The sequence below is a fragment of the Aotus nancymaae genome, unplaced genomic scaffold, assembly GCF_030222135.1.
Source record: "Aotus nancymaae isolate 86718 unplaced genomic scaffold, 86718_ANA_hifiasm-v0.15.2.pri h1tg000067l, whole genome shotgun sequence".
NCBI classification, from domain to species: domain Eukaryota; kingdom Metazoa; phylum Chordata; class Mammalia; order Primates; family Aotidae; genus Aotus; species Aotus nancymaae.
The window spans coordinates 17,056,230-17,070,424 of record NW_026988482.1 but is presented as its reverse complement, the minus strand read 5'-3'; the positions used below and the strand labels follow the sequence as shown (position 1 = coordinate 17,070,424).

Here is a 14,195-nt window from a genome sequence, read left to right as displayed (position 1 = left end):
ATTAGCAGGTTCCTTAGAATATTCTACATACGATATGATGACATCTGCAAATATAGTTTTATTTCTTCATTTCTAATCTGAATTTTTTTTCTTTTTCTTTTCTTATTGCCCTGGACAGAATCTCAAGTGTAACACTGATTAGACAGAAGTGGTAGTTTGTGTCCTTCTAGCAATCTGTCCATTTCATCTAAGTTACCTAAGGTATTAGCACATAGTTACTCATAATAGTCTCTTGTTTTCCGTCTTTCATTCTTGCTTTCAGAGATTTGAGCCTTCTCTCTTTTTTCTGGCTGGTCTATAGGCTTGTCATTTTGTTGATTTTTTTCAAAGGACCAACTTCCTGTTTTGTCTATCTTCTCTATGACGTTCCTACTACCTATTTCATTAATTTCTGCTCTGATCTTTATTATTTCTACCCTTCTGCTTGCTTTAGGTTTAGATTGCTCTTCTCTTTGATACATTTTTTTTTTGCAAAGAAATAAAACATTAATGTTTCTGTTTTAAGTTAACATGTACTAAATCATTAATATATTTTTCATTTTCCTATTTGTACCTTTATAATTGACAACAGCAGCTGTTAATTTTTTTTCACACAAAAATGTGAAGGTCACAAAAGAATAATTTCCCCCCATTGATTATTAACATTGCTTTGCAGAGTCTCAGCAGCATGGTCATTTTTATGGCTCCACATTACCATGCAGAGCATTTATTACCACATTACCGTGCAATATATATATTATGTATTTGAAATACATATTAAATGGCTGTTGTATAGTGTTTCTTTGGTTGCCTACAATAAGCCATGAATCCTGGTATTCATACCCTTGTAAAAAATCTCTTCCTAAACTGAATTTTGCTTGGCCACATAACTAGCTTTAGCCAATGAGGTATAGTAATTGTGAAGGAAAGAGAGGATTGATAAAATCAATGCATGGTTGCTTGTCTTCTTGGAAAGTTCACTTTTGGAACCTAGCCACCATCCTGCATGAAACTCAGCCTAGCCATGCAAAGAGGCTACTGGAGAATTAAGCACCTGGCTAACAGTCCCAGCTGAATTCCCAGCTAAGTGCCAACTTGCCCACCATATGTGTAAGCCAACCTAGCAGTGGATTTTGCAGCCTAGAAAAGCAAAGACAAGCTGTTTCTGCCAAGCCCTATCCTATCTGCAGAATTATAAACAAATACATGAGTAATTTTTTTTAGCCATTAATCTTTATGCTTTCTCACATATCACTAAATAACTGATACAAGAGCTGGCACAATTTGCAGAGGGATTCAATGTGGAATGTGAAAGAAAGATGATGATCCCAATTTTTTAGACTAGAGGAAAGTTATTTGATCACTTACTAGAGCCTTGACCTACATGTTAAAAAACAGTGACCTTTGTAATGAATAATAAAGAGGAGAAAATGTACAAGGAGTGAGTCCTGGATTACTTCTATGTTTAGAGGTTAGGGATATGAGGAGACACCAGACACCAGAAAAGAAGACTGAAGAGTGGCTACTAAGAAGAGAAATACCAAAATAAAGGGTAACCGTTAGGCAAATGAAAAAGTGTTAGAAAGAGGAGGAAGATGTGTCCAATTCCAGCCGGATAAGTCGATTAAGACAAGGACTGAGATTGGAATGATTTCAGTGTAATTATGAGAACAAATGCCTCAATTAAAGTTGGTTTAAGAGAGAATGAGTTTTGCCACAGTGGTATCAGGACAAGTTTCTGTCTCCTATCACCAAACCCAGTTCTAGAGAAACCATAAAGCAAAACATGGTAGCCAAGAAATTAAAAAGTGAAAGTGAGAAGAAACAAGTGAAGAGAGAAGGCTGTCTTGACTCTGTGTTTGTGTGTGAGTGGTGGTGAGATGGTGCTGGTTATAATTTGAGGCAAGAGTGGTGATTATAGCTGTGAAAGGATAAGTTAGAGAAATGTAGTTCAAGTTCTGCCCTTTCCTTTTCTTCATCATTAACTAAAAAAACAACCTCCTTGCAACAATAAACAGTACTGAACCAGATGTAGAACAAAGGAATCTTTTCTATATGGTTGTTGTAAATTTTAACAAGCAGCCTGGAAAACAACGGGACAGTTTTTTAAAAAGAATGCTACTAGTAGGATAATCAATGATTCAGTAAATTCCATGCTTAGGTAGACAGTCAAGTGAAATTCCTGTACATGTTCACCACAACACACAGCAGGTCTTCCTAGGAAAATTATTCATAATACCAAAAAAAAAAAATGAATGTGACTTAAAATAGATTTTTTAAAACCAGTACTTCCTAGATTTTTTAAAACCAACTTACTACTATGCCAGAGCCAGCTGATGTGTCTTTTCAGATTCTGCTAGGCCTTGGCTGCTTGCTCAGTGGAGAGTCCTGACTCCTACTATTTTCATCTTGTTTCCTACCCTTCCCAGTTTTCTCAGCCACTTCTAGCTGGGACTGGGCATGGCCCTTCCCAGTTTCCCATGACGTGCTCCACACAGTGAAAGCCATAACAAGTCACAAACCTATGTCTGACCTGTGTATGCCACTGCAACTCTAGGTCTCCCCACCATTTTTGGGCTTGGGTGAAGTGCTGTGCCATGGAGCACAGAAGTTGGCTTCCCTAGAAACTGCCCAGGGGAGTTGGGTAACACAATCCAAAAGCTTGAGACAATTAACCCCTAGGGGTTAGACAAGAGAAAGGAGAATAAAAGGGGCCAGCAGATAAACCCATCTTTTTTTTCTCTGGATGGCTGGATGTAAGGTTTATGATGGCTGGATGGTGTTCTACAGTGTCTGCCTGGAAGACTCTTCTACATGACGAGCAACAGGCTACCTCATAAAATTATAAAATTATAGCCAGAAACATTCTACCTTCTGTTGGCTCTCATTCATTCTCTGTTTCACTTTTAATTTTTACTAACTCTAGTTTTCTTGAGATCACATCTCCCAATAACACCTTAGCACATTAGCTTTTCTTCAGATTCCGTTTTCCTAAGGAACATGAACCGAGACAGCTATTGATTGATATGGTCTGTCTCTGTGTCCCCACCCAAATGTCATCTTGAATTGTAATACGCACGTTAGGGACGGGACCTTGCAGGAAGTGATTAGATCACAGAGGTGGCTCCCCCATGATATTCTTGTGTTAGTGACTCTCACAAGATTTGATGGTTTGATAAGCATCTGCCATTTCCCTTGCTGGCACTTCTCTCTCCTGCTGGAATGTGAAGAAGGGCGTGTTTGCTCCCCCCTCCCCACTGCCCACCCCACCGCCTCCATGATTCTAAGTTTTCTGAGGCCTTACCAGTCATGGAGAACTGTGAGTCAATTAAACTCTTTCCTTTATAAATTACCCAGTCTCGGGTAATTCTTCACAGCAGTGTGAAAACAAACTAATACATTGATGAAGACTGGACAAATAAAATTGCAATACAGTCATACAGTGGAAATATTACGTAGAGATAAAATGAATGAACTTTAGGGTTTACTGAGACCTATATATCATTAAATAATGATATGGGTCTCAGTAAAACAATACTGAGTGAAAAAAAAATACTGAAAGTCTCGATATAGTGCAATAGCATTTTGAAAAAGCTTCAAAACAAATAATACTAAACAAAATATTTAGGCACAGGTTTGTAATTAAACTTTTTTTGTTTTTGTTTTTTTCCTTTGGGATGGGCTCTCACTCTTGTCACCCACGCTGGGGTACAGTGGCACAATCACAGCTCACTGTAACCTTGACCTCCTGGGCTCAGGTTATCTTCCCACCTTAGCATCCCAAGAAGCTGGGACTACAGGTATATACCACCAACCCTGGCTAATTTCTGTATTTTTTATAGAGACAGGGTTTTGCAGTGCTGCACAGGCTGGTCTTAAACTCCTGAGCTCAAGCAATCTGCCTACCTCTGCCTCCCAGTGCTAAGATTATAGACAGGTGTCAGCCACCATACATGGCTTGATTTAATAATTTTTAAGAAGCAAAGGACACTTTGGGAGGCCGAGGTGGGTGGATCACCTGAGGTTGGGAGTTCAAGACCAACCTGACCAACATGGAGAAACCCCATCTCTACAAAAAATACAAAATTAGCCAGGTGTGGTGGCGCATGCCTGTAATCCCAGCTACTTGGGAGAATTGCTTGAAACCAGGAGGCAGAGACTGCGGTGAGCCAAGATGGTGCCACCGTACTCCAATCTAGGTAACAAGAGTAAAACTCTGTCTCCAAAAAAAAAACGAAGCATAGGAATAAGAAACACAAAATGGTTGATGTTCTAATTCTTGCACTGGGTAATTCATTATATTATTAATTGAAGTAAAACGAAAAAGCGTCATGCATAAACAAATGATGACGTTGTTTTATAAACCTAAGGATAATAATGAAACACTTCTGTGCATATAAGCCCTCAACCCTTCAAGAACAACAAAGGAATAAAAGGAAAAGGGAGGAGGAGCGGGCAGAGAAAACAGAAACGACAAATAAAAACATTACCAAGAATCACTTTTAGGATTTGATACAGCGAGGCTAGTATTTACTAATTTAAACATCATTTAGACCTTTTTGGTATGCGGAAATTCCAATATCTATTAGAAAAACACAGACAACAAAATGATTTAAAAGTCAGCAAGTTTCTTATACTTACTGCTAGAAGTTTATCTCCAATCTGAAGTTTGCCATCCTTATGCGCTGCACCTCCTTCAATTATTTTGGTTACATAGATGCTATTATCCCCAGGAATATGCTGATTTCCAACACCTCCCGCAATGCTGAACCCAAGACCTGTTTGGAAAACACTAGTTTTAGATTGTTATCCATAAATATGAACTTAAGCTCAGAAAGAAATGCTTGAAAACTAGAAGGTAATAGTTCCATCACACTATTATTTTTTAAAATAGAAAAGGATCTATTTAGTTATCTGCTAGTATATGTTCTAGAATCAAGGGACAATTATAAATACGGCTGCTCCTATAGTTACAAACAGATTCCTTTTATCCCTCGGGCTCCTTCTTAATATCTTTTCGCAAATGCACTTGTTATTCCAAAGTGACATTGCAAAATTATGTTTAAGTTTTGTTTCCATCATAATTATCTTTCTCATCTACATTTTTAATATTTTCACAAGAATAAAATAATTCAAAAAAATAATAAGTGCTGGTGGGCAGAACCAACAGGCTTTAAAAATGTGAATACTTTTGTTCTTTTTCAATATTCTATGAATTAACAATTTTAAGTAAGGAATTTTTGTAATTCTTAAAACTCATAGCTTCAATATCAGATAATTTCTCAGCTCTCCATTCCTTTTTCATTTCATGAAATCTTCCCTCTTCCATGAAGCCATATATTTAAACTAGTATTTCCAATTATCCTCAATCCATCAATGTTTTCAAAATTCAGAAATCCTATCTTAATAGTCCTTTACTGCAGTTGTAATTGCTCATAATATAGTATAAACACTTCTTAGCCCGTGTATCTGCATTTAAAGTACTCTGTAGATTAATTATCACAAGTTAATATCAATACTATACTTAACTTCAAAGTGTTCAAGAACACAAATATTTCACTCTTTTAATGCGAGAAGTCTTCAATATAATAATATTTAATACAAACCGGAACAAATCTACTTATAAAACAAGTAGAGATTTTGTTCCCTACTTTTAAAAACTCTTAAAAATATGCTAAGCAAATACTGAATATAAAAATCGTATAAAACATAAATTTATATATATGCTCACAGTAGTAAAATGTATAAAAGTATATATAGACAAACATAAGAACTTTGGGTTAGGTGCAGTGGCTCACATTTGAAATATCAGCAATCTGGGGGACTGAGGGGAGAGAATTGCTTGAGCCAAAGAGTTTGAGACTAGCCTAGGTAATGCAGGGAGAACTCTGTCTCTACAAAAAATAAAAATATCAGCTCATTGTGGTGGTGCATGCATGTAGTCAATGCTACTTGGGAGGACTGATTGAGCTTGGGAGATTGAGGCTGCAGTGAGCCATGATTGTACCACTGCATTCCAGCCAGGGTGACAGGGCAAAACCCTGCCTCAAAAAACAAATAAATAAAAAAACCCAAAGCATAGGAACTTTTCAAATACTGCCATCTTGATAGAAATACAAATATTCTAAAATTCTATTTAAGATGAAAATCAGTAAAGATAACAGAGAAATTAAAAATCCTCTCAAGTTCTGTAGAATATTACTAATATTGTTAACCTTAGAATGTATGTCACAGATAAAGTTCATAGGTATATTTAACTCAGAGATTTGTTACTTAAAGATTTATCTTAGTTTGACTTACCACATACCTTTAGGACCTTTAATGAGCTTTATTTCCATTATTTTTTCTGATACTGGTTTCCGTCTTTTTACATACAAGCGTACGATAGACCCTGCTTCTTTCAATGCTTCAACTGCTTTGCTATGTGTTACATCACGAACATCTACTTCATTTACTCGTAGTATACAGTCATTGACCCTGAGAAAACAATTAAATATTAAAAATAAAATTAAATATAAGATAATTTAAATATTAATTTTCTACTTTACCAACTTTTTGTTATTTTTATTTTTAAGGTAACAAGAATTATAAATAATTCTGGAGTAATTCCAAAAAACACAAACGAAGAAAATATATCAAAAACAAATACAAACATTTCCCAAGGGCCAGGAAAAGGAACAAAAAAAAATAGTGCAAATAACAGATTATACAAAAATATTAAATAATAATTATAGCTACCATGTTTATGCTTATTGCATGCTTATTCTGTGTAGGCATTAAGATATACTTTGTGAAAATAGCAAACATTTATTTAGCACTAACCACATGCCAGGCACTTTCTTGGTGTTTTAACCCTCATGACACCTGTAAGCTAAACATATATTTTAAACCCTATTTTACTGATGGAGAAACTGAAGCACAAAGAACTTAAATAACTTTCCTAAGGCCACCCAGATAATAAGTGACAGAGCTGTGATTCAAATATAAGAAAATTGATGCTCAAATAGTATGAGTAATGAGTTTAAGATCACAGAGATAGTGTGAAAACTGAGATAAACTAAAAACAATTTTTTGAGTGCCATTTCCAACCTACATACTAGACTTAAAAGAACAAAGTTATTTTTTGAAATCTGTATAAAGGTGAAGATTAGGTCACTTAGTTCAAAGGTTTCTTAGGTAAAAAAAACTTGTAATTTGGGCCGGGCATGGTGGCTCACGCCTATAATCCCAGCACTTTGGGAGGCTAAGGCGGGTGGATCACGAGGTCAAGAGATCGAGACCATCCTGGTCAACATGGTGAAACCCTGTCTCTACTAAAAATACAAAAATTAGCTGTGCATGGTGGCGCATGCCTGTAGTCCCAGCTACTCAGGAGGCTAAGGCAGGAGAATTGCTTGAACCCAGGAGGCAGAGGTTGCGGTGAGCCGAGATCGCGCCATTGCACTCCAGCCTGGGTAACGAGCGAAACTCCGTCTCAAAAAAAAAAAAAAGAACTTATAATTTGCCATGGTATTATGTTTTTTAAAAGTTTGATTTGTTCCTAGTCTTAGCCTTTTCCCTAGTTCTGGTCTCTGTGATTACATGGTATTTCATCTGGAAAAAAAGATGGTCATCTCAAATTGGATAGAGAGGGTAAACAAAACATAATGAAAATATTAAAACTGGTCCTGACAAATTTCTATATCTAATTAACAGAATCAGGAAGTAAATGTCTACATTTACATGAATGGTCAAATGATTAATTTTTATATCTATTTTGTTTCATTAATATACCACCTGTCATATCCAGTGAGAAGCTTAGAAACTGAAAAACTGCATAATGTACCAACAGCCTTAAAATAAGATGCTGTTTTTAACAGACTATATAAACTCTTTTGTTCTAAAACTTTAAGCTATTTTAACAACAAACAAGGAAATAAGAAAAATGCCATAATTTATGACCCCCCACCAAGAAACCAAAGTTTGCAAAATATATCTTCCAAAATGGAACACTAAATTTAAACAGAGACAAATGTTATTTTCATCTATTCAATTAAGAAAATATATTATTTAAAGTTTGCATATACTTTACTCTTTGTGGTGTGGGATACAACATGGATGTGTGATCCTCTATCCTCCATCTTAAGTAAGTTTATATACATGCTTTCCAACCATAGAAGAAATGGAAAATATTTTGTGAGCATATTTGAAAATACAAAGGGAAACTCATGATTTCTATAAATATGCTCACAAACATTACAACCATCAACCAAATTTATTATTCAAAATGTTATAATATCTAAGATAAAAAAACTGGACTCCTAAATGAAAACAGGAAAACAATGCTTAGACATAATTACCTCATTCATTGACTTGCATGTTGTTAAAGCATCTACCCTATGTTAGTTACTATGACAGTGTTTGTTATTTCTATTTATCCCTTGTCCAGTCTGCTTCAAGAAAAATACACGAAGTAGATTCAGTATCACAATATAAAGTGCAAAGCATACCGCAGTCTTCCATCTTGGGCAGCTGCTCCCCCTGTGATAATTTTGGTAATGAAAATACTTGAGTCATCTCCAATGTGTGGGTTGTCCGTACCTCCTGCAATGCTAAAACCAAGCCCTGAATTTCCCTGAGGATAGAAGAAAAAAAATTGACATGAATATGATTTATCTTTGTTGACAGGTTCCTGTCATTAAAGGATGCAGACACTGTACTAATGTAAGGAACACAACAAATAAAGGTATATGTGTAATATAAAGATTCTAAATTAAATGGACATGTTCTAAAGGAAAGTCCTTCAGAGGCATTACCTGCTGAGCAGGTGAGGTTCAAGAAAACATACCAAGGACTTTTGAAGTCTACTGCACAGTTCTTTCTTTAAAAGTATGTGCAGCTTGTCCTTGGATTAGTCACCCATCTGCAGAGGTGTCACTATTAAGTCTGTTTCTTTTAGACTGCACCTCAGCCATGTTTGGTAGGGCACATCTCTATTAAGACACAAATGCTAAAGAGATCTTCCTGCTGTTATTTCTGAATAGGTAAAATCAATGTATTATTTTAGCCTTTACAAAAGGGGGAGGCGATGATGTTTTTCTTCTGCTAACTTGCCATCAGCTTATTTTTAAATGACCAAATTGTAGATGCTACGTGATAGCTGCCTCAATCCTTGACATGTTTAAAGAATATACCTGATTCGCAAAAGGTATTTTTTAATACTGAAAGTCCAACCTGAGAACTTAACATTGGTGAATTTTCTTGATAGCAAAGTAAATTTTGCCAAAGCAGCTCTACTTTTTCTTGTTTTATGAACTGGAGAAACTGGATTTCTGCTTCACAGAAAGGTTTCAACTGCCATAAAAAGTCTTTAAAAATAATTGATTTAAGCAATGGTATTAAAAAATGTTTATATCTGTAAGAATGTTCTAACTGGATTTCAGGCAACTCAAGTAAGCAAATATATCTGGACCTATTATTGAACTGTTAGTATTAAATGGTGTAATAACTCACTCTACCATCATTTGTCTCAAAATTTTATCTTAATTAAAAAATGTTTTTCAATCTAACTTCATGAATTACCTGAATCTTAACAACAGTATCAGTGGATGATGGGAGGTTACCAAGTTACTTAGGTACTCAAGTTCTTCAACCAGTGAAGAATACAAATGTATAGTTCTGACTAAACAAAAGGAATTTAAAAAGCCCTGGGAAAGGATAAAAAAATGAATAAAATAAAAAGGAGACATCACAAACTACTACATTAAAATATGTACAGTACATTAATACCGTGCTTACTTGAATGTTACTCCAGCAGCTACCTAACTTGAGCAGGTGATCCAAATTTAAGTAGAAGACAATAAAGATACACATGTAAAAGATTCAGATTTATCTTTCTTCGATTCCAACACAAATCTAATTATCTAGGATTTTAGTCTTGAATATATAGACATTTACTTAAGAAATGTGCTTGTGTGGAACACTAAATTTCCATAAAATGCTAGCTAGATAAGGTGGCATTACTATTGTAACATACAATAAAAATTGAATGCCAATATTCTCTCTCTTTTTTTTTTTGGGGATGAAGTCTGACTCTGTCGCCCAGGCTGGAGTGCAGTGACGCAATCTTGGCTCACTGTAACCTCCACCTCCTGAGTTCAAGTGATTCTCCTGACTCAAGTAGCTGGGATTACAGGTATGCCCCACCACACCTGGCTAATTTTTGTATTTTTAGTAGAGACTGGGTTTCGCCATGTTGACCAGGATGGTCTTGAACTCCTGGCCTCAAGTGAGCCACCCACCTTGGCCTCCCAAAGTGCTGGGATTAGAGGCATAAGCCAGCATATCTGGCCTGAATGCAGATATTAAGGAGAAAACATATCTTAAGAAAATTTACACATTGCACGCTTAAGTCATTTTCTGATTGGGGGAGTACACGATGATAAGTTTTTAATACAGTTTTGTCTGTTAGAACTGTGTTATTTTGCTAGAAAAGAAAATTGACACAATGACCATGTTTACTAGTATACTCCTTACTTAATATGAATAATATTTCATTATCATGTGCATATAAACAATAAAAACAAAATTAAAAAAACAAGAAAAATCTGAGAAACTATTACAATCTAGAGGGGTCTAAGGAGACAGGATAACTAAATGAATGTGGTGTCCTGGATGGGCCTCTGAAGAAAATAACATAAAATGTAAGGAAACAGAGACTTCAGTTAATAATAATGTATGAATATAGGCTTATTAGTTGAAACAAACATACTCTAGTAATGTAAGATGTTACAATAGAGGAGGCTGAGTCCAGGGTAAATGGAAATTCTTGGGACAATCTTTACAACTTCTTTGTAAATCTAAAACTATTTTAAAATAAAAAATTTACTTAAAAAATAAGGTTACTAAAGCAAAGGAACATGTTTTGAAAATGTCTTGGCCAATTTTATGAACTGGGAACTTAGAAAATATTATATAGTTCCGTTTTGAAAGCTCTCCCTTGGATTCTATATGAAAAAGCAGTATATGCAATTTGCAATATGCAAAGTTCTTTAAAACAACAGATTAAGATAATAGTTTTTACCCTTTCAAGTGTGATTTCTTCATATTCGTAATCTGCATCTGTGCCATTAACCTACAGGGAAAAAAAGAAACAGCTCAGAAACTTAAGAGTGTAAAATATAAAATGGCAAGACAATATTTTTCTGATTTATTAAGGAAAACCTGTTAAATGCAACAGTAATCAAACAAAATAGCTTCATTTTAATAATTCTGGGGAAGATTTTCAAGGAATGGAATACAAATGTGATTAATGAGTTGACAGCATTTGTGGTATCATGACTTTCAAAGCCAGGAAGGGTATATCAGCTTTTAATAATTTTGACCTCTGATCCTTCTCTGCCTTGATCCACATATCTAATCAGTTGCCAACTCTTCCAGATCTGAACACTTTAATTTTTCTGAAAATCATCACCTCTTCACTCTCATTTCTAGTACCTTTCTTCAGGCCTTGTTAAATCTCCTCTGGAATGGAATACTGTCAATGCAGTCTGCCTAATTGCTTAGATTAGTATTCCCCATTGTCCAAGTCACTGTGTTTTAAACAGGATCTTTTTAAAGCCCATAACACACTTCCTCTAAAACTTTCAAAACTTTCCCTTCCTAAAAATATCCAAACTCTATAGTCTGGTAATCAAGTCTCTGAATGAACTGACCCCAGCGTACCACTCACCTTCATTCTTCACCTTCATAAACCTTACATACCATCCAGTCTGAATGACTTGCTCTTTCCATTACATATTCTGCAATTTTCCACTTCTATATCTGGAACTTTTGTGCTTCCTTGGTCACAAATTTCACGTATATGTTTTGTGTCAAAATCAGAGTCACCATTCAAGATAACGTGCTCACAATTTATCTCCTTCCAATTTATTTCCTAGTCTCACCTGAAAGAAGTTAACTTCTACAGTAAAGGCCATTAGTGAAACAAGTCACTGGAATCAGATGAACATGGATTTGAATCCTTGCTTTAAAATTTCTAGTGATATGAGGCTGAGCAAATATCTAAATCAAATGGGGATTGTGATAAATTATATTTCTAAAGATGCCTCACATCTTCCATTCCAGACATCCTTTTGCAATATGACTAAATCACCCTACCATCAAAAGGCATCTCTTTCCTCTCCCATTAGATCTAGGCAAGTTCTGTGACTAGCTAAAAATAAATGTGGCACAAATGATGCTATATGATTTCAGAGGCTAGGTCATCTGATGCCTGGTAGTATTTGCCTTTGTCTTAGAATGTATTTTCTTTAGAACCCAGCAGCTATAATATGAGGAAAACTCACAGCCTACAGGGAGATGTAAACAAAGGAGAACCAAAGACCTTGGCCAAAAGCCCCAGCTACACTCCTACCCAGCAGTCAGCACCAACTATCAGCCATGTGAATAAGGCTATGTGGACCTCCCAACCTTTTCCAGTACCCGAAACCGACACCATGTAAAGCAGAACCACTCAATTCATTACGAGAAAAAATGTACTGTTGTTCTTTTAAGCCACTAAGCTTCAGGGTAGTTTGTTATGCAATGATAACCACAAGAGAAATAACAAAACCTACATAAGCCACTTTGTTTTCTTAACCTTACTATAAAAAGTAACCCTTAATTCAAGTCTGATATAGGGACCAGGAGTTTCTTCCTTGAGAACTTTTGAAACTCATCTCTACTACCCTTTTGGGTTCTTAATTCTTGTGATTCTCCTGGATTCAAATCCTATTACGACTTTGATCTAAAGACATTTTCCTCTTAGAGATTATATATTATAAAAGTATTTACACAGAGAAAATTGGGATTTCACTGTTACCCAGGCTGGAAGTGCAGTGGCATAATCATAGCTAATTGGGGCCTCAAACTCCTGGACTCAAGTGATCCTCCTGCCTTAGCCTACTGAGTAGCTGGAACTATAGGCACATGCCACCATGCCCAGCTAAGTTTATTTTTATCTGTTTTTCATAGACATGGGGTCTAACTATATTGCCCAGGCTCATATTTAGACACACACACACACACACACACAATTTCTTAATCTCAGTTTAGGAGGAGTAACTTCAAGAGATGTGTTGATCATGTCTATGCATCTAGAGTACAGGAGGGTTAAACATGTGTATATCCTGCCCACTTGACTGGAAGTCCTTTGTTATGAGTAAAAGTAAAATTATTATTTGCAGCAATATCCGCTTTCTTATTCTAAAGGTAATTGGTATCATCTTGTTTCTTGCTCAAGGCTTGCTAAAAGTCTATCAGTCTTTACCAAAGTAGTTTTAACATTATCGATGAGTCTATTACATTTCATGGTATTACTTTCTGCTTTTAACAATTTCTTATTCTTTTAATTTTCTAAAAAAAGATTTTTGAGTTGAATGCTCAATTTATGCTTACTCTTTTCTGTTTTTAAAAACCTCAAACTTTATAAATTTTCCTTGACATAGGGATTAGGAAAAATCCCACAACTGCTACACTGGGCTCCATTTTTGTTCATTTGTTTATTTCTAAATAATCTAAAATATTATTTTGGAAAACATTTCCAAATGAGTGTGCTTATACGGCCCTTTTGGCATTAACATAAAATTCTGATATTATGACCTTAAGATTTGCCTTAAGGAATCTAAGATTTTTCATCATTAAGTTTCCTTACAAGGTAGGTGCTCAGTAAATGTTTCTGATGCTTAATTAAATGCCAATTCATATAGGTTTCTAGGTAGCACAGAAAGGGGGTTTTTGGGTAGCACTCGGTACTTTTAAAAATGTGAAACATGAGGCAGCGGCTATATAGACCACTAGTAACTTTATTTCTTAATCCTCAATAACTTAAAACTGCTGATACTTTCGAATACCAAGACAATTTAATAACATTAAACATACTCACACTGAGCTTTGTGAGCTTTGAAGGGCCAAGAGTTTATTATCAAAAATGTGTGTGTGCGTGTGTGTGTGTGTGTGTGTGTGTGAGAGAGAGAGAGAGAGAGAGGAGAACCTTTACAATCTACTCTCAGCAATTTTCAAGTGTACAATACATTGTCATTAACTCTAGTTGCATGTTATACAACACATCTTGTGAAGATACTTCTTCTAGATTGAAATTTTATATCAGTTGACCAACATGTCTTCAATCCTTCCATCCTCAGGTAACCACCACTCTACTTCATGCTTTCAGTTTGACCTTTTGAGATTTGATCATG

The 14,195-nt window shown here is 35.5% G+C and overlaps 1 protein-coding gene across 21 annotated transcripts in view; it reads right to left on the bottom strand.

Annotated features, from left to right (window-relative positions):
* The window catches only part of DLG1 (discs large MAGUK scaffold protein 1), a 262,697-nt gene that overhangs the window by 89,656 nt on the left and 158,846 nt on the right, over window positions 1–14,195 (bottom strand). For all 21 annotated transcript variants that reach the window (XM_064366954.1, XM_021676123.2, XM_021676118.2 and 18 more), the window contains 4 exons: window positions 11,042–11,092; window positions 8,469–8,593; window positions 6,287–6,456; window positions 4,621–4,757 (listed from right to left, as the gene is read on the bottom strand). In XM_064366954.1, the coding sequence (XP_064223024.1) occupies window positions 4,621–4,757; window positions 6,287–6,456; window positions 8,469–8,593; window positions 11,042–11,092 (483 nt within the window). The remainder of the gene's footprint in view (window positions 1–4,620; window positions 4,758–6,286; window positions 6,457–8,468; window positions 8,594–11,041; window positions 11,093–14,195) is intronic.